At 33.0% G+C, this 20,713-nt stretch overlaps 2 protein-coding genes and 1 long non-coding RNA gene across 3 annotated transcripts; 2 read left to right on the top strand and 1 right to left on the bottom strand.

The window, feature by feature from the left end:
- Positions 1-6,100: 6,100 nt before the first annotated feature.
- Positions 6,101-7,738, bottom strand: LOC114176379. The gene is made up of 3 exons (XR_003602995.1): positions 7,637-7,738; positions 7,448-7,518; positions 6,101-6,311 (listed from the first exon to the last, which is right to left on the bottom strand). It is a non-coding gene; the product is annotated as an uncharacterized LOC114176379 (long non-coding RNA).
- Positions 7,739-8,409: 671 nt separating this feature from the next.
- Positions 8,410-11,412, top strand: LOC114177215 (cyclic dof factor 1-like). The gene is made up of 2 exons (XM_028062481.1): positions 8,410-8,706; positions 9,775-11,412. Exons 1-2 carry the CDS (start codon positions 8,563-8,565, stop codon positions 10,984-10,986), a joined length of 1,356 nt encoding a protein of 451 aa, XP_027918282.1. The 5' UTR covers positions 8,410-8,562; the 3' UTR covers positions 10,987-11,412.
- Positions 11,413-14,822: 3,410 nt separating this feature from the next.
- Positions 14,823-18,479, top strand: LOC114179178 (protein RBL-like). Its single transcript, XM_028065417.1, has 5 exons — positions 14,823-15,009; positions 15,239-15,337; positions 16,288-17,378; positions 17,458-17,719; positions 18,193-18,479. The coding sequence occupies exons 1-5, from the start codon at positions 14,991-14,993 to the stop codon at positions 18,372-18,374; spliced, it is 1,653 nt and encodes a 550-aa protein (XP_027921218.1). The 5' UTR covers positions 14,823-14,990; the 3' UTR covers positions 18,375-18,479.
- The last annotated feature ends 2,234 nt before the right edge of the window (positions 18,480-20,713 follow it).

The following is a 20,713-nucleotide window of genomic DNA, read 5'->3' as shown; positions in this document are numbered from 1 at the left end:
GTGTACTGTCCTATATTAAAATATACAGAAAATAAACGTTCTTTATTAAAAATAAAGCGTGATTGATTTTGTTTTACTAAAACCATATGGAAGATGTTCATTATTTTTTAAATAGAAAAGATTAAAAGAACCAGTGCACTAATAATATAAGATTACTGTGTAGTAAATCATATAAATTTATCTATTTTATTATGTTAAATAGTGTCTGCTACAAGAAGGAATTCGCTTGAATCATGTTTGAGTTATTTTGTGTGAAAACTTTTAGTTGATTTTGATTTTCAAATCAAAATAAAAGTTAATTTACTTTAGAATAAAAACTTTTTTATTGAAAATATTTTAAAATAAGTATTTCTTTCAACTTTTTTTAAACTTGAATATAAAAGAAATAATTAATTAATAACGAGGTTCATTAAAAATCTTAAATATTAACTAATTTTAGAAATCAAAATAAAAAATAATTAGTTATTATAACTAATTTACATATCAATTTATAAATTTAAAATTATTGATATTTAAAATAATTTTTATTATAAATAAAAATTTATAATTAATTTATAAATTAGATTTTAAATTAGTCACTGACATTAATTATCAAAATTTGATTATCAAATAATTTAATGTTTAAATTGGTCAATAAATAGATAAAGCATAAATTGTATAAAATGCTACCAGCTTCTCCTACCTATAGCAGACAACCTTGGATTAAAAATGGACTCCTAAAGCTCTACTCTTCCCAGATGCTCTAACTATACAAACGAAACTATCATTACGATCATAAATAAATAGTTACTCACTATTTTGAGACATATGATAGAACATAAAGCTACGTACACCATAAAACACTAAAATGACTCTAAAATAGAGAAAAAGTGAGCTATCCTATTTTCAACTTTGATAAGATAAACAATTAAAGTTCTTAGTTGTAACGTCCCATTTAATTATTGAACGAAATTAAAGGAAACGTCACACGATAATAGTACTGCAGAGTAGTCTTGGGGTCCCTAACACAACCCCTACTAAACTAGGCACACCACGATGCCAACAAAAACAGGATAGCTGAATACGAATACAACGTAGAATGTAGCGTAGAAATACGGAAAGAAATACATGGGCCTTGGCCCTAAATAAACACAAGGAAGACTCCAGCCCGGATGGCTAAGCAGCGGAATCACCATTCGCTTGTTGACCCTGAGAACCTCGCCCAACTGCTCCCATCAACCAAGTTGATGATCATCGCAAGGAAAAACGGCCACATACAACACAAGCATACAACAAAATGGGTAAGCTAGAGCCAACAACATATATCATGCAATCAAGCATATTTCCATCATCTCATCCACATAGCAACCAAACATGTTATGACTCTTCATTCAATACACTACGACTCGACTCGACTCATCCGGATACGTATAACTTGGTCGGATTCAGCGGATGCTTGCACTTGTGTGGGTACCTCTGCTCGAACCTGAGCTGCTCGATCCCTGAGCTTTGTAATACCAGTGTTATAATGAATCAAATCTCTCCCACCACAAGGTTAGCCCTTAGTGAGTTTCAGGCCTCCTGCTACTCCCACCACAAGAGTCAGTCCGCTCTAAGTGAGACTAACTGACTCCTCGGAGCGTCAGGATGCAACCTTACCTTGAATCCTTACCTAGTTATACAGATGGGGCACCACCATGAACACCCACTAACAGGGGCCATGGAATTACGTCCCGACCACTGAAGCGCAACCCAGGAGGTCTCACCTAGAGACCCCAAGGAAATTACACGCTGACACGGACCAACATTCGTAAAATCAGCAATAAAAGAATATTAAATAATATTATCAATTCCTTATCAACCCTTGAAGTTTAATCCTCATATCAATCACATCCCAAATCCATACCTCTGATCATCACCACCCCAATGAGTCTGGGGTCTCATCTCATATTAATCACGTGTTCCTTTGGTTCCAACCCATTCATTCATTTCACATGCCAATATCATACTCGACCCGTCATACTCAACTCATGCATCATGCCAAACATACCTCATGCTCCATTATATACATATCACCCATCATACAATCATACTCAACCAAAATAGATCACTCGGGAAACATCAAACATCCAATACATAGCACAGTCTCGCCCAGCACCTCGCTCAGGCTGAGGGGTCTCGCTCAGGCGAGACGTGCTCGCTCAGGCGAGCCTCCCCCTCGCCTAGGCGAGAGCGCCAAAAACTAGGGCATGGGCAACACGGGATCTCGCTTAAGCGAGATCCCTCTCGCTTGGGCGAGTTGCCTGCTCGCTCAAAAATTGAGCGAGCCGCCCGGGCGACTTTTCGCGCAAAAACCTTAGGCGAGCTCCCTGTTTCATCTCGCCTAGGCGAGATGGACTCGCTTGGGCGAGATTAACAGGTCTCGCCACTGTTCTTCGCTGTACCGCCATGTTTTCCGGCCAAACAACACATGCAAGCTGTTTTCACACATCACAACAACAGATCCAACCATGAAATCAACAACCAATGCAGAAACAGTTCTAAAAAGACTCGAAACTAGAACCCTAGCTTTCCGTACCTGGAAAAGGTTAACAGAACCTCGACGCGGGACCTCGGAGCACAACAAATTGAAAGGCGTACTTGCAAAACTGGCGAAAACAGCGGAGGACACGATTATTTTCGTACTTTAATCGGTGGAAAACGAATGTAAACCTCATAAGGTAAGTACAGTAGGTTAGAGTTACTTACGTGGAGCAGAAATCACAAGTCGAGCTCTTGTGATGGACTGGTTCGAGAGGAAGAAACGAAACCCTAGCAAAGGGGTGGCGGCTGCTGGGTTCAAGGCAAGGGCAAAGTGTCTCTGAAATGTAGGGTACCCTAGGTTTAGGGCAGACCTAAGGGCATTTATGTTGGGCCGGCCTTAGGCCCAACTACAAGGGCGGCCCACTGACATTAGGGCTGAAACAAAAACAAATAATTGGGCCTCACATTAGTCATGGTTCTACCTGTAATTCATGATTGTTGAACAAATGAATGATTAAGTCATAAAACTTAAAAAGAAGGTAAAAAAAATTTAGAACATATTTTAGAATAATAATGATTTTTGTAAAATAAAATTTGATTAATAAAAGTTCTATTTATAATTTTACTTATTTTAATAAAATAATCAAATATTACCTTTAAACTCTCCAACTATTTTTTAAATCCTTACGATTTTTGCCTAATAAATTAAATTGTCTTTTATGATACCAGATAAAATTGTTAGATATAGAACTCAATCTGATAAAAGAAACATATAAAAATTGATAATTAATCCAAATTACGGTTTTTTTATTCACATGTCTAAAATTAAAAATCACTTATAAGAAATTAAAATAATTACAATTTAACGTAATATCATTATTTATGATGCAGCTGTAGTGTTTTTTTAAATAAAACTCACCTTAAATTATTACAAATAATTGTATGTTCAAATTAATTCTCAATGAATTATACTAATAACTCAAAAAGTTTCATAAAATTTCACAAACTCTTTATTTTATATTTTTTCAACAGCTTTTTTATAGAGAGTGGAAGATCCTAGAGAATGGTATTTTAGAAGTGATAGTGATTTAAAAATAGTGAGACTCGATTATTTTAATATTAAAAAGGTTTTAATATAAATAGAATTGATATAAACGAGTTTCATTATTTTAAAACACATCATCTCTCTAGAAATCACTTTTCTAGAGTTCTCTGACTTCTCTCTAAAAGTTCTGTTTTTTCGATCGTCTGATTGAAGAACCGAGATCGTAGGATTGATCCTCTCGTGAGCTCTTCTATTTGGACCGATTGGTTTCTCCGTTCGTGTAAGTTAAGTTTTTCGATGTCTTTTTTATTTTTTTTGTATTCTGTTTAGGGTTTTCCGCTGGACGAGCCTATTTGCTGGACGAATAAGTTGATCTGCAGAATTATGCAGAACTCTGATATGTAGAATTATGCAGATTCGCATACTCGTTGGACTAGCATGGGCCAGTGGCTGGGCTAGTGCTACTCGCTGGGCTAATTTTCAAGTCAGGAACTTCCAGACCTGGACCAGTGACTGGGCGAGTGGTACTAGCTGGGCAAGCATGGGCCATTGGCTGGACGAGTGCTACTAGCTGGGCGAGTGAGTCAGAACTTGAAACTTGTATCTTTGAGTTAAATTGGGTGGTACTTTAGTTATCATAGAAGCTTTGTAATTTGTATGAATGATGAGTATATGATATGAGATTGTTTATATGAGACTGAGTTGAGATTGATTAATGTTAACCTAAGGAGGATTAACAGTGATTGTGGTAGTGTATGCATTGAGGTAGGGATTGTCTTGGCAGTTATCCTGACGCTCTAATAACTATTCAAATTCTCAAGTAGAGATGAATGAGGTATGTGGTGAGAGGAGCATGAGGTCCTAGCCTAGGGGTTTTTCCTTGACCATAGGTGTTAACGGACTGACCTTCTATGTGGTAGAGTTTTGACTCTTAATCTGTCGCTCTGCAGAGCATGAGATGCCACTACAAGTGCATAACTGACTGGATCCGACCTCAATGCATGTATCCAGATTAGTTGAGTCGTAGTTTATAAATTTATGTATGTGAATATCTGCTTGTCTGTAGTTGTTAGATATATCAATATTATATGATTTACGAAAATTCTTTAAAAGTCATTAGCTTACCCTTTTTCTGTGTTTTTTGTCTTGTGTTGTATGTTTTTCTTTTGCGATGATCACCTATTCGGTGGGAGCAGTGGTGGATGTTGTTTCAGAGGCACCTCTGGAGGTTGAGGAGCCATCTTTTAGGTCTGAAGGAGGTCTCAATGAGAAGTTGTTGTAAGTGGTTAGCTTGTGTTTATGGTTAGAAAGGTTTGGTATGTATAATTGATATATTTATATAGTCTGATAATTTGTAAGACTGTATTAATATACTTTATAAATTTTTTTAATTGTTTTGAATACTAAGGTGGAATATCTTATTTTATTAGTTTTAAGCTGCTAAAATTGAAATGTTACGTAAAGACACCGTATACATTTTTAAAATAATTAAGAAAGGTTATTCTACCTGATAACAGTCAACTTATCATATTTTTTAAACACCGAAAAAGAATAAGAATGTATAAGTAGAATAAAAAAAATTTGGAGAGTTTCCCGATCACACGAGACGTTCTCTTCTTGTAATATAGGGAGAGTTGAATGAAGAAACATTTACTTTTCTTGATGACTTTTTGAAATTGAATTTGGATGATAAAGTCTCATAATTAGAGAAAGTTTAACCAGTAAAAATATCATATAATAACATCTACAACAAAATTTCAACATAAGCTCTTTGTACTCCAAAAGAGACCTTTACCAGATTGTCAACAAATTTATTTAAGTGTTGTGGATAAATTTATCCAAGAGACTTAATAGGTTGTCGCGAGAACTCTCAAATTTTTATATTACTTTCATACTTATATCTAAGATTTTGGTAAATATTCTTTGAGAACAAACATGTTGAGAAATGTGTATATTTCACACCTTCCCATTGCCTACACTTTTTAGTTTTGGTTTGAGCCAACTCCCCATGATGGTCCAATGCCATTCTTTCTCATGTGTTTCCTCATTTTGATGATTTTCTCTATGAAGATGTGCTTGGACCTGAAGCTTAAGCTTGTGCCATTGTCACGTGTAAGGTTAGGCAACAAACTATTGAAGAAAAAGTCTTATTAGCTTGAATTTCATTTCGTGTACGATTATAACTAAGTTATGATTTAATATCACAAGCTATACGACTGCGAAACTTTTGATGAATTTATGTAGAGACTATTTTTTCTTGTTTTACTTATTTTTTTTATTGACAACATATTTAGACAGTTAAATTTTGATAATTTTTTTTATAATTTAAAGTGTTTATCTTATAAATAGTGTTAAAATATAAAAAAAAATAAAAAATTTAATCAAAAAATATAATTTTAAATTATAAGAAAAAGTTGTCAAAATTTAGTTGTTAATGTGACATCCCATTTAAATAGATTAAATTTACTAAACAAGCATCACATAATTATGATAATAAGAAACAATCAGAGGAAACAGAACACGTACGAATTTACTATTAGAGTTATCCATAAGAATACTTAAAAGGAATTTAGGCATACCACCATGCCAAAAACAAAACAAAGACTAAACGTTAACTGTCTTGCAAAAGGGGTCACTTTCAGAGCAGGAAATCATAAAAGAGGGGCATTAAAGCTATAAAAACTACTAATAGGGCTATTAATGGCTGGTCCAAACTACACAGCACCGCTACCACCAGCAGATCCACCTCCTGAGCTCTTTCCATCTGCTCCCACCGTAAGGTGATCATTGCAAAAGGAAAAGAATCACGGCAAAACATACACAATAAAGAAAGGGTAAGCTAGAGTAATTTAAAATTTACATGGCATAGCAGACTAGTACTTAAATAGTTCAAGCATGTCAACACAGTGAGCACATAGAATCATGTTATCACAGGCGGGCAGAACACTATGACTCAATTATCCGGATAAGTATACTAAGATCGGATTCATCGGACGCTTGCACTTGTGGTGGCCTCTGCAGAGCCATTGCCAATAGGTTTCACCCTACCACGCACAAGGTTAACCTTCAAGCATCTAAGGCCATTATCCTGCCAAAGACTAAGGCCTCCCGCTACTCTCACCACTTGGGTCAGTTTGCTCTACCTGAGACTCACTGACCCTTTAGAGTTTCGGGATGCGATCCTTACTTGAATCCATATCTTAGTATATACACTACACACCACCATGAGGTCTCCCCACGAGACTCATGGAATTACGCCTATCACATACAAATTTCATTTCTCTCATACCACAACCAGCACATTCATCTCATACATCCAACTCTCCTTTCACCCAATCATCATGTACAATTCCATGCCATCACTCATACCAAACATACCGATTTCGTTCATAAAACCCAAATACTCAAGCATATTCACGTACATCATATTTAGAAAGAATAATCCAGACGATACATACAACAAATCATCCAAACATTAAATAAAACAGTGCACGCACTCACGAACTCGCTCAGGCGAGGGGCTGGCCTCACTCAAACAGCGGGCTCTCGCCCAGGCGAGACATGCAACAGTGGGGATTTCACGAACTCTCGCTCAGGCGAGGCCTTCTCACCTGAGCGAGACAGGGCGTTGCTCAAAACACGAACTGGCCGCCTAGGCGAGTGCTCGAGGCAGAACCTTAGGCGAGCCTCTGATATTCTCGCCTAGGCGAGACGAGCTCGCTTGGGCGAGAATACCAGATCTCCCCCACTGTTCCACGCATGCAACCCCAGAAACAAATCACATCAATCATTTTAACTCCATCTCACACAAATACACGCATCCTCTAGTCATTTCATGCATAACAGTAGTGGAAACAAGCACATGCAGCAAAAAGAGACAAAAAACCTAGCTCCCCTTACCTCTGTTTTGGAGTACCAAAAGCAACTAACCCCAACTATGAGGTATCGCAGCTACAAGGACTAGAGTAGAGCTGAAACATGAAGATCCAGACCAAAACGGGGTTAGGAGATCGAACCCTAATATACCCAATGCGCTCAACAGCGAAGAAAAGGGGAAGAAATAAACTAAAGCTCTAGAGTTCGACTTACCAGGAGTACAAGATGGGTTATGCTAGCTTGGAGGTGAGAGATGATGCGTGTCCTAGCAGAGCTTTGTTTCGTAGAGGGAGACAGGAGGGAGCTCTCTTTCTGAAAAACCAGGCAAATGAGGAATGAGGAAGCAGAAAAGGTATGGGGTCCTACAGTTGGGCTGGCCTTGGGCCTACGAAAAGGCCATGCCCAATGAATTATAACTGTAAAAAGGGGTTTACAGTTAAAAAATAAATTTTTGTTATTTAAATATAGAGTTAATCGCACATAATCGATAAAAAGTAAATCATGCTCTCAAATTTATGAAAAACATGTGAAAGTAGTTAATTTTTTTGAGGCAGTCGCAAAGTTGTTCCTTTGTTGAGGAAATTTTTTCAGTAAACATTATAATTGAAAAAAGAAGTTTATATGCGTCTTGTAAAGCTCTGCCAATGTAAAACAGCGAAGGAATGATAGTTATTAGTGCCTTTAGGTGTAAAAGCAATTTATAAAAATAGTCAAACTTCAATGAATGATGTGCTATTTACTAAAAGACTTGATATAAAATATGAAAATTATGAAGTTTATATCACAAGAAAACAGGGCACACTAACTCTAATCAAGAAATAAAAAAGAAAATTTTTTTCTTAAAAGAATTATATGAAAATATGTTAGGATGTGTCTTTTGAGCATGAATAAGAAAAAATCACTTTTTGTTCTTTAGGCAGGTTAGGATGTGTCTTTAAAAACTACCCTATGGCATAAAGGCATAACCATAGGCTAGAATCTTAAAAGGGTTAAATTCCAATATCCATTTAGTTCTTATTTTCTTGTTTTGGCAAGTAAAAGGGATTGGTTCCTATGGTTGTGGATTATATTGTCGGCTTGTTGCGCCATCTTAAGACACTTTTTGGGTCCTAAGGGAATGGGTTCCATACGAGGGAGGCATGTCCCAAGTTAGAGATTCTGCAATAAAGCTTTTTGGAGCAGATATTCATACTACACATTCTCCCATTAAGCCAACCACACCCTTCTCAGATTTACACTCATTGACTCAGATTCAGCCTCTGCCTCAACCCATCATCGTCATGGTCATGCCATTCAACCCTTCTTCTATACTCTTTCATTTTCCATCTCCTGATTCTTCTCACGTGCTGCTCTTTTCTTGTGAAAATTTTCAGTAAGGTTCATGCTAAAGTTTGCATTTTTAAACTCACAAAAAGGCTGGAGCTTTATTTGCCTTACTGAAATGGGTATACGAAAGCTGTACATGACTTGTTTTTGTTTGTTTAAGTGGTAGAAAACTCTTTTTCTTGCACCTAGATGTATTCTGCATAATGCAAGCTTAGATTTGTATAATGAATATTTGGATGTGGTGAGCATGCCCATTACCCCCCAAAATATTGTGAGACAGATTTTTGCTTTCTTTCTTTTTAAAAAAGAAGTTATTTAGTGAGATTAATGGATTGCATTGTTTTTAGCCATGTGAAAAAGGGTAGAGTGAAACCAAGAGAGACACTTAAGGAGATTTCTGAAAGGGATGGATGGTGAATAATATTCCTGAGACTTTGGTTTTTTTAGAGTCTACTAATACTGTGGGATCTGTGAATCTGACTCCACCTAATGGAATAAGACATTTGATGTTTATATAAAAGTGGTGAATGAGGCTGAAATTTCGTTAAAGGGAGCAACAAGGTAAATTAAAGAAAATCAGGTTGTGGTTTTCTGGTGCTACAGTAAATGTAATCGGTGGAATTTGATTTGAATTTTGTATTGGATTCAATTTTAATTTGGACTGTAATTAACATGATACTGTTTAAATGAGGCCAACTTTGTAGGTTGTGTTATAACAACTGTAGCAAAGGAAACTCTCATTCTTGTGTTGTTTAAGAAGTTGAAGGTTGCTGGCATTTTCATAGACCAATGTCCCATTTTTCATCTACTGTTTATCGCATTGCAGGAGCTTAACCATGAAATAAATACTGAGATGTTATTAATGTGTGGCAGTTTGTTGTATTATTTTCTGTATTGGAATGCACATTTTGTGCCAGCCCTTACATTCTGTAACAGAGTTAGTAGCAGCAACTTTGGTCTTAACTCTTAATGCAAGTTGCCTGTTTCATGCATTCCTAATTGACACAAAATGTTCCTAATTGCAGAATGGACTTGAAGAATCAACTAATGATGAAGTGGATGTTCCTTTGAATGAAGAAGTTTCTAGCAAACAGAAACTGGTGGGCAAAGTAGTTCATAGGACTAATGAGCACAAAAATGGTAAAAGAAATATTGATCAAGAAAAAGTTTTCAAGAAGCCAGACAAGGTCCTGCAATGTCCTCGCTGCAATAGTTTGGAAACAAAGTTTTGCTACTTCAACAATTACAATGTTAACCAACCTAGACATTTCTGTAAAAATTGCCAAAGGTATTGGACAGCTGGAGGGGCCATTAGAAATGTTCCTGTTGGGGCTGGTAAGCGTAAGAATAAGCACACACCTCTGCAGTATTATCAGAAACCTGTGACTCCTGATGGTGCATCTACGATGCAAACACATTCCAGTGCTTCTAGTGATGATATGATTCTCTCATCTAATGAACTTTCTGTAACTTCAAGATCTATCAGAGAAAGGGAGGAAAATCCTCTTAGTGAATCCTTAGAAACTGTGCTGAGTCTCAATGGCCAAAGAAAATTTGATGTGGACCTTTCCACTGTCAAAGATGATGGTGAGGACCCTTCAAGCTCCTCTATGAGATCTAATGAAATGGAGGCACAACACTTTGATGGTTTAATTCCCTTGCATTCATTTCATTATCATCATGTCCCTTCATGGTCTTATCAATGGAATCCATGTTGGAATGTCAAGGAGTTTAGGTCCAGTAACACTAGTTACACAGGTTCTCCAACCATGATACCAGTTTCTGGCTTCTCAATACCAACAGTAATGTCACCTGCAGCACCTTATTCTTATTCAGGTTTCATCTCAAACTTAGGTGGCCAAGAGGCAGAGTCTTCAATGATTGGATCTGCATTTAGTGGTATCTCATTGTCTTCATCTTCTGTCAGTAACAGTACTAGTTCTGGTAATAGATCTCCAACTTTGGGAAAACATTCTAGAGACGGAAGCACACAGAAGGAAGCTGCAATGAAACAGAACCTTTGGGTGCCTAAGACTGTTAGAATTAACTGTCCAGAAGAGGCTGCAAACAGTTCTATATGGACAACTTTAGGAACAAAATCTGAACAGAACAAAATCATTATAAAAGGAAGTGTTTTTAAATCATTTGAGTCCAAGACAAGTGCTGATGATAATCAAATTCGAAGGACAAACCCTGCTGCTTTCTCACGCTCTGAATCTTTTCAGGAAAGCATGTGAAGTCATGTATTTTGTTCTAGTTGTATGTGGTGATCAGCTCAACCATGCCATAGAAGGTTTCTAAAATTCCTTTTCTCTACATGGGATGGTTCCATTTATTGATGTTCAAGAAGACAGCCATGGCAATAACCTTAAAGTTTAAGCTATGTGTTCAGCAGCAGTAATTAGTCAATAAGAGTCTGTCTCAAGCTTGTGTCACCATTTACTTCATGGCAAAATACGAGTCATGAACATGAAACCTGACTGAGGTATGATATTTAGGCTTCAAAATAGATGCAATCCAGACATTAGTTCTGTGAATTGATTCACAATCTTTTTTATCATTGTCTAGTCAATGTTCGGTTAGAAAATTTTGGTGTTATTGATATCTGTGTACTGTTTTTCAGACTTTTGAGGAATTTATTTTACTGTTTCTTTCCTATTTCTAACAGATTGGCCCTGTATTCTATCTTCAGAGTTGATTTTACCAAAAAGAAAAATGTTCAGGCTTATCTATATCTATATGTTATAAATATAAATATAGATATAGATAAAGTCAAAATCATGCAATTCATGAAATCGATTACACATGGTAAAACTCTGACAGTGGCTTCAAGACACAATGCATATTTTATAGCAAAGTACTTTTTATTTTTTACTTTACTTCTGATTCTTGGTCTTTGTACAGAAGTTTATTTATTTGTATGTTTTTATTCATCATGTTTGCGTTGATAAATAATGTAGCTATTGTCATCTTTATTGTTTGTGATGATGACTATGTTCAAAAACATTTTGGTTTTCTTTCGACATTTACTGTAATAACTTAATGGTTTAATATAAAAGAATGTTTGGTTCAAGACAAGTTTTCATGTGGGGATTGTGTTTTCTGGAAATTACGAATCTTCTTAACGTCGCATTCTGAAAATGATTATTCCTGTTTAGTAACATATATGTTTGGCCGATGAAAATAATATATTTTTAAAAGTTTCACATCAGATAAACTACGAAGTGTATGTTAGTGGTTATATAATAAACTCTAAGTTTATGATGTTCCTTATATTAAGTCAAAGACAATTTGAGTCTCAAGTCAAAGACACTGAGTAGTGTTTGACTTTTACGCTCAAAGACACTTTGAGGTGGTGTTTAGTAGGGTGTTGTAGAGTGTGAGTGTAATTAAATTTTTGTTCTCGAGAGTGTGAGTGTATTTGGGATCAAAGATTAAGAATATGTGTTATACAGATTTATACATAGTGATTATTTTCCTGCAGTCTATACATAATAATTATTCTTTGCGGTTGTAACATTCTTAATTGATAATCTGTTTTTTCTAACACATATATTCATGACGAAATATATGTAAGTTTCTCATAAATCAAATACTTTATAATTTTACTTAAAATTTTAATTAATAGTTGCATTTAGCAAAACCTTTTATATAATATGGGTTTGAAATGTAAATTAAAACTAACAACCTTCCATAAATAACTTATTTGAACCTTAATCTTTCCTTCAATCCAACATATCAAAACTTCAACATCATGTTGTAGTCATAATATTAGTTTGGTGATAAAAATGGAATGTAGGATAAAACAAGTGAGTTCAGATTTTCTATTAACATAATTCTAACTATTAACGTTTGTCAATAAAAAAAATCAAAATGTAAAAAATAATTGTCATATTCAATATCATATAAATAAACAACAAAATGAATTAGGATAATGATTTATCCTAAAGTAAGAAGAAATCTAGGAAGTGCACTAAGATTAATCTACCTTAATCTCAATATCTTTCAAAAGTTTATTCATGAATCAATTTGTATCCACAATATTTTTAGTTTATTGAATGTTGGAAGTTTTTTTGGGTATAATTCTGTATGACTTTGTTGACAAATAGATAATATGATCCTTATTTTTATTTATCCGTCTCTAACTTGGTTTAGGAGCAGATTAACCCGTGAATTTGAAAAGATAAAAATGAATATACAACTAATTTTCATATTATCCCAAACCATAAAATCAAGCAACACATTACTCAAATATATATATATATATATATATATATATATATATATATAATATATAACCAAACAATTTTTAATATAATGAATTAGGTAAAACTTAATTAAGTAATAAGTTAATATTATTTAATATCTTGAAATTGATTTTTTTTTCAAAACTCATTATAAATTTCAAATTATTTTTATTCATATCATATACTTTTATATTAATCTAAAATTATTTTATCTCTCATTTAAACGATGTAATATATATTCTATAAAATATACTAAATATGAATTGTTTGATAATCTTATATCAATATTTAATTTCAACAAAATTTAACAAAAATTATTATATTGAAGTGAAATTATCATCTAAGCTTAAATTTACGAAATCCACATTTTATGGATAATACAATATTCAGTAAAAGTTACAAAATATAATTTAATTTTTCTTCTCTTCTGTTTTTCAAAAATCTATCTATTTACCTATATGGTCTATATAAAAAAGGTGGTGTTTCACGAGGAGTTATAAAAGATAATATATAAGCCACGCTTAAATAATACATATAAAACTGAAATTATTTAAGTTTGGTGAAAAAGTTCAGTATTAAAATCACGTAATAGGAAAAAAAAAACATTGATGCTAACGTCTCAGAGAAGCGGAGGTTCTTTTTTTTTTTTCCTAATCGTCTTCTTCGTATCAATTAATTCAACTATTACAACTATAAAAAAATCGAAAATTATTATTTTTTTCTGTAATTATTGATTAATACAGTTATTTAAAGATGAATTTATATATTTACGATGTTGTGTAATTTATAATGGGCGAAAAGATTAAAAAGGAAATTTGTTGAATGTACTTGTGACCTTTATTATTTGATATTATATGCAAAACTCTTACATCTGTTCAAATGAACATCAAATTAAACCACTCCTCTGCACATCAAAATGTAGAGCAACCCAGAAAGAAGCAAAGGGAAAGAAACATGAGCAGCTCTGCATAATGAAATAGATTCTTGCATTTCCTCTTCCAAAATAGTTTCTAATTTCATAAACCTTGATGAACGTCTTCGATAATGAGAGTGTAGAATGATTGGTGCAACTTCACCAAAATAGGGCAACGATTTCGGTTTTCTCATTATCATTACAAAACAATGGTTGCAGAAGAAGCTAGTCAAATGATATTCAAGAGAGAACCGAGTCGGTTGAATATGCTTTTCAATTACCAAAATTCAAATATTTATAGGTTACACCGTTAATTCCACACAATCTAAATATAGTTTTTACACTGAAAAAAAGGAACATTGTTAAGGTCCAACCACAAAAAAAGTAACTTCCAGACAATCTTACTTTTTTTTCCACGACAACTAGATATTTGGGGGGTATTTGTTATTTTTAAGTGATATAATTTAGTTATTTTTAAAAACTAAACTTACATATTCTATAATTAAATGCACAATCGTTTATTATAGCTACCAACTGAACTTAAACATTTAAAGTCTAATATTCAGATTCAAAACTATTGTACATACAACATTCACTAATTTAATTCAAAAATATCGAAGTAAAATTTCAACGATCCATTATTAATCGTAATCCATTATCATAATCAAATTACACATCATTCAAAATAGTAATTAAGAAAGACAAAGGATTTATAAAACTCTTAAAAATATAGTAAAAGTCACCAATATAACAAAATTTAAGTCAAAGAATGAATTAGTTTGATCTTTTTTTTTTCTCAACTAATAAGAAACAAGAGAAAAACAATAAAAAAATAATATATATATATATATATATATATATTTATATAAATACTACAAATATTTTTTTCCACAAATAAAAAGATATTTGTTTGTTTTTAGACGGACGGATAGAAGATAGCAGTACGGTACCCGACCCGACCGTTGCCAGTGTTACCTCTTTCGTCTTTCGCGATTCTTGCTCTGTTGCTTCTGTTTCCCATCCCTCAGTTAACTTCATCCTCTATCTCTCTCTGAGTCTGCACTGGAAGCTTCTCGCAACGATGAACGCACAAATAATAGGTTTTTTCTTCTTCCAATTTCTTTCTCTTACGCCCCTTTCCTTTCTTTCAGCAACCCAACATAATCATTTTAAACCTTTTGTTTTTTGTTTATGTCCGTAACACTCAATTAGTTAACCTTTGACGAGTTTAAAAGGCATACTCACTGAAATAACGAAAAAGAAGTTACTTTTTTTACTTCCATTAATGGGTACCAACTAACATTGTGCTTATTTTTTGCAATATTGAAGACCCCTTGCAGGGAGATTTTCCTGAAGTGATAGAGGAGTATTTGGAACATGGGTGTATGAAATGTATTGCCTTCAATCGTCGTGGTACACTTCTTGCTGGTAATTCTCTCACTCTCCCTTTTAACAATTTTTTTTTTTCAGTTGTTTTAATAATTTTAATTTCAATTTTGTGGTATCATTCTTTGCCCTAAGACATATTCTTCACCCACCATACGTGGTATGATATGGATGGTGTGGTCTGGTTTGTTTATTGTTTTTAGAATGTCTTGATCATTGTATATATACGTATGTGTTAAGTTGTTATGTGCTTTAAGCAGTGTGTGATTTGGTTGAGTGGGGGGAATAGTCGTTTTTTTTTTTTTATTGAAAACCAGTATCTTGAATCATATATTCACATGAGTTGGATTAGTCCTTGTGAATGTACTAAAATGGCTTGCAAATTTGTTATTGAAACTTGTCCTGTGTAAAGCCAAATGTTTGGCCTTGTTGGTTAATGGAAAACATGTATAATGCAAAGTTACTTTGTGCAAACAGTCAATCCTTTGACAACAAGGCAGAATAGGTTCAGGATGGTGTTGTTGTAAACTTAAAGATATGCCTTGTGTGAGTTGATGATTTATGGATTATGGTGGCAGTTATCATATGTCTCCGGCCATTATGGTCTAGAAAGGAAGATATATTGTTTTTGGTAGTGCTAATTATCTGAAGAATTTTAGTCTGTGGGCATGCAGAATGTTGTTGGTTGGGACTAGACTGTACATATATGCTGAGTGTGTGGGGAGATCGTCTCATAAGTATTGGTACCCAATGGTGTCTGGTGGAACCATGGAAGGTTGCACAATAAGATCATCACCACATTCATACTGAGTATCTCTTTCGGATCTATGCAGTAGTTTCTTGTTTTGATGCATAAACTCATAGCATGTGCGAATTTTTATTTTGAATGTTTTGTATATAAATTTAATTAAAAAGATTAGTTTTATGAATTATTAATTGAAGCTATTATACATTATCAACTTTCTCACTCTTGCTTTGACTAATTAAATCAGTTGGGTGCAATGATGGAAGTTGTGTTATCTGGGATTTTGAAACGCGGGGCATTGCTAAAGAGCTCCGAGATAATGATTGTTCATCTCCAATAACCAGTGTCTGTTGGTCAAAGTGTGGTAACCGGATTCTTATATCTGCTGCTGACAAGTCACTTTTACTGTGGGATGTTATGAGTGGTAAGAGAATAACAAGAATAGTTTTACAACAAACGCCTCTGCATGCTCGTCTTCATCCGGGTTCTTCTAAACCATCTCTTTGCCTGGCATGCCCTCTCTCATGTGCTCCTATGATTGTTGACTTGAACACAGGAAATACAACTTCTCTTAAGGTTTCTGTCTTGGAAGTATCTAATAATGGAACAACCCCTGCCTCACGTAATAAGTGTGCTGATGGAATTACCTCCTTCTCACCAACTGCTGCATGTTTTAGTAAGAACGGAAACCTGGTTTATGTGGGAAACTCAAAGGGAGAAATTCTTATAATTAACTATAAAGATAACGAGGTGCGTGCCATGGTTCCTATTCCTGGTGGTTCTGTAGTGAAGAACATTGTGTTCAGCAGGAATGGAAAATATCTTTTAACAAACTCAAATGATCGAATAATCAGGATCTATGAAAATCTTCTACCTCTGAAAGATGAAGTTAGAGCACTTGATGATCTGAATGAGAACCTCAATGATCTAGATGGTGTTGAGAAGTTGAAGGGTGTAGGGTCAAAATGCTTAACTTTGTTCCGCGAGCTTCAAGATTTAATCACGAAGGTTCACTGGAAAGCACCTTGCTTCAGTGGCGATGGTGAGTGGGTTGTTGGTGGTTCTGCCAGTAAAGGAGAGCACAAGATTTACATATGGGATAGAGTTGGGCGTCTTGTCAAAATCCTTGAAGGACCTAAGGAGGCCATTATTGATTTAGCATGGCATCCTGTACGTCCTATTGTTGTATCTGTTTCTTTGAATGGCATAGTTTATATCTGGGCTAAAGATTATACAGAGAACTGGAGTGCCTTTGCTCCCGATTTTAAAGAGCTTGAGGAAAATGAGGAGTATGTGGAGCGAGAAGATGAATTTGATTTGATTCCTGAAACTGGGAAGGTAAGTTATGTTAGATAGTCATGCTGGTCTTCTTTTTACTTCCCTGTAAAATTTTAGTCTTAATTTCACATTCTTTCAGGTAAAAGAATCAGATGTTAATGAAGATGACGAAGTTGACATTGTAACCGTGGAGAAAGATCCTGGTTTCAGTGACTCTGATATGTCTGAAGAAGAGTTATGTTTCCTGCCAGCAACTCCCACTTGTGATGTTCCTGAACAAATGGACAAGTTCATAGAAAGTTCTTCCAAGTTGGTGGACAGCAACAACTCAGGATCCCCACTTTCGGAAGAGGCTGGACCAAATGAACATACCACGAATCATAACTCAAGTCCACTTGAAGGTAATGTCAAGCCTTACCCTATACTCTAGAAGTTAAGTATTTGGTTGGGTTCTTAAAAAATCTGGTTTTTCAAGTGAAGAAAATAAACTATTGAACCCCGAATTTGTAACTCATGCAGCAAAATTATATCAAGGAACCTTTCAGTTTTGGTTTCTTCCTTGTGTTTCATGCAAATTTACTGAGTTTCTCACCTGTCAACTAATACGTAGGGCATAATTGGTTTTCAATGTACATTATAAAATTGTTTGGTTTTCAATTGCATTTTATTGTAAACTGAGTTGTCTCAAATTTGCATTGAAAGTTAGTTTGAAATGGACTAAAATGAGAGTTACTTTTGCAAAATGAAGATAATTCAACCTTAATTGTGTGCAAACTTTTAGTTCAAAACATTCACATAGACTCTGATTGTCTGTTACTAAAGAAGGTTATGTTGTGTGTGCAATTGTTACATAGTCTTTAAAATTGCTTTGCAGATGATGCTTGGGGAACACGAGCTAAAAGAAAGCGGAAACCTTCAGAGAAGGTGTTGGAGTTGCAGGCTGAAAAATTAAAGAAACCCTCAAAATCTAGCAAAGCATCAAAATTCAAAACTAAACCTGTGGTTGATGAGGATGGTAGTAATGGTTTTTATGGTGATGAGTTTTCTGATGAATAGTGGCCTATTGCAAATTCATGCATGTAAAAGCATATTTTACTGTAATTTCTTGTATTTTACTTTTGATATGAAAAATGATGCCTGGACACCTGTTTCTGCTGAACATCTAGAAAAGAAGTGTAGATAGGATATGGAGAGAACTGAAACTTTATATGTTCCGTTAGATTAGATGTATCTGAAGGTTAAAATTAAAACCTTATAAAAGCAGCATTTTGAATCCAACTGAACTGAACCTTTCTCAAGTTCTGCATGGATTTATTCCTTGGCAAATGGCAAGAGTAGATATAAAACTTTTCCTTTTCTTTTTTAGATTTTTTAAAAGAATGGTAAGTTAGAGAATTGATGAGTTTATTTAAGAAATAAAAACTAAAATGATCATGTGTAAATTAGTATTTTTCTTTATTTCATATAATTTGTCAAGACTGATTTTTTTAATTAAAATTCATAATAAATATTTTTAAATATATTGTATTGTAATTAAAATTAACTAGTAAAAGCTCGTGTATATGATGCATGTATATCCATTTTTTTATTATAATGAAAAAAAATCATTTTTATCATAATTATCTTAAAAAGTAAGATATAAAATATATAACTTTTACAATTTTATTATTAGAAGATAATTAGATTTCAAAAAATAATTATAAATTTTTAAGACTAAAATAATAAAATGATTTATGAGTAAAGTAAAATAGATAAAAAAATGTGTATATTAAAAATATAATTATAACACGGTTACAAAATCTAATCCTTCTTATTAATAAATTAATATAATTAAATATATAATTATGTTTTTTAATTATGACAAATAATTTTTATTGTGTTCTAAAATTGTTTTTTAATAATAATAATAATAATTTCAACTATAAATGAATAAAATTTAATTTAGAAATAAAGATGAAAATGTAGGTTAAAAAAACACAAGTTACTACAAAGAGCAATGATATTGACACTCCAACAAATGTGAAAGTTCCGAGAGAAGTTATAAGGTGATTGTTTGAAGATCTCAAAAGATTATTTTCTCTAAAGGTACTAAAAGTAAGATAAAGACAAAATCATAAAGACAAATGAAGAGTATGAGTTCCGTTGATTGAGAAATAATTGAGAAAAAATATTTTTATAAAATATAAAAGTATGGCCACTTTTAAATGTTAGTTCTTTTTATATGATTAATTTATTATGTAGTATATTAATGAAATATTTATATCTTTTAGGCTTAAGCGTTTAAATCACTTATAAATTTAAGTATTTTTATTTATGTCTGTACTATTGTTTTATTTATTGAATACATACAAGTTTTATATTTTTTAATTGAGTGTCTATTATCTAATTGTATTACTTATGGGTGATACAATATTTTTTAATTAATATAAAATAATAAATAATTTTTATTATTTTTCATTAAAGAAATGTCAAAGATCATCATTTCCATCTAAATGGTAATGGTGAGATGAGATCATTGTGAACATGCCATGAAAATCACACTAATCTTGTTATTTAACAGGTTAAATTATGATTTTGGTCATGTTTTCGTACCAAAATATTGATTTGATTCCTTTATTCTGTTTTATCCCAATTTAGTTTTTTATTTTGAAAATTTTGATGCAATCAAGTCCTCTCTGTTAGTAGTGTAGTAAGTAACACACGTGTCCGTTTCCGGATTTTTTGAATTTTTATTTTTGAATTTTTATTTTAATTTTTTTTAAAATTTAAAAAATTACCATATGTTAAGTTAACGTCGTGCCACGTGGGACAGTGCCACATGTTACTGTTATGTTAGGTGTTATTTCCTCATTCTAAATTTGTTCCTTATATTTTTATTTATGTCTCAATTTAGTCCAAATTTTTGTAAAAATGGTGCAATTTCGTCACTCACCAAATTAAAACAAAAATTAATTCTTATATAAATTTTATACAAATATTTTTATTATATATTTTTAACAAAATTATGTTTATTTAAAATTGTGTTTCACATTCAACTTTACTTAAAATTGTTTTCAAATTTTAAATTTAAATTTTAAATTTATTTGTTTTGGATTGTTACTTAAACTAGTTAAAATTATTTTTAAAATTTATATAATTATTATTTTTACACCAACTCAAACATTTGTATAGAAATGATTGAACCTTACACTATTTAAAAATATACAATTATTTGAAATATATATTCAAATAAAAAAATGTTAAAATATGATGTAATAAAATATCAATATAATTTATGAATATTTTTTATATTAGCATTATTTTGTATTAACAACTTTAAAACATTTTAAAATAAAGTTCAATGTAAAATATAAATTTAAATAAACTTAATATTGTTAAAAATATTTACTAGAAAT

The sequence above is a fragment of the Vigna unguiculata genome, chromosome 3 (assembly GCF_004118075.2).
Source record: "Vigna unguiculata cultivar IT97K-499-35 chromosome 3, ASM411807v1, whole genome shotgun sequence".
In the NCBI taxonomy this organism is placed as follows: domain Eukaryota; kingdom Viridiplantae; phylum Streptophyta; class Magnoliopsida; order Fabales; family Fabaceae; genus Vigna; species Vigna unguiculata.
The sequence above is the reverse complement of the archived record's forward strand: the minus strand, read 5'-3'. Positions and strand labels throughout refer to the sequence as shown.

Coding starts and splice junctions, on each gene's coding strand:
- LOC114179178 (XM_028065417.1), top strand. Junction 15,338..16,287: donor TCGTGGTACACTTCTTGCTG/GTAATTCTCTCA, acceptor TAATTAAATCAG/TTGGGTGCAATGATGGAAGT. Junction 17,379..17,457: donor TGATTCCTGAAACTGGGAAG/GTAAGTTATGTT, acceptor ACATTCTTTCAG/GTAAAAGAATCAGATGTTAA.
- LOC114177215 (XM_028062481.1), top strand. CDS start 8,563: ATGTCCCAAGTTAGAGATTCTGCAATAAAGCTTTTTGGAGCAGATATT. Junction 8,707..9,774: donor CTCAACCCATCATCGTCATG/GTCATGCCATTC, acceptor TCCTAATTGCAG/AATGGACTTGAAGAATCAAC.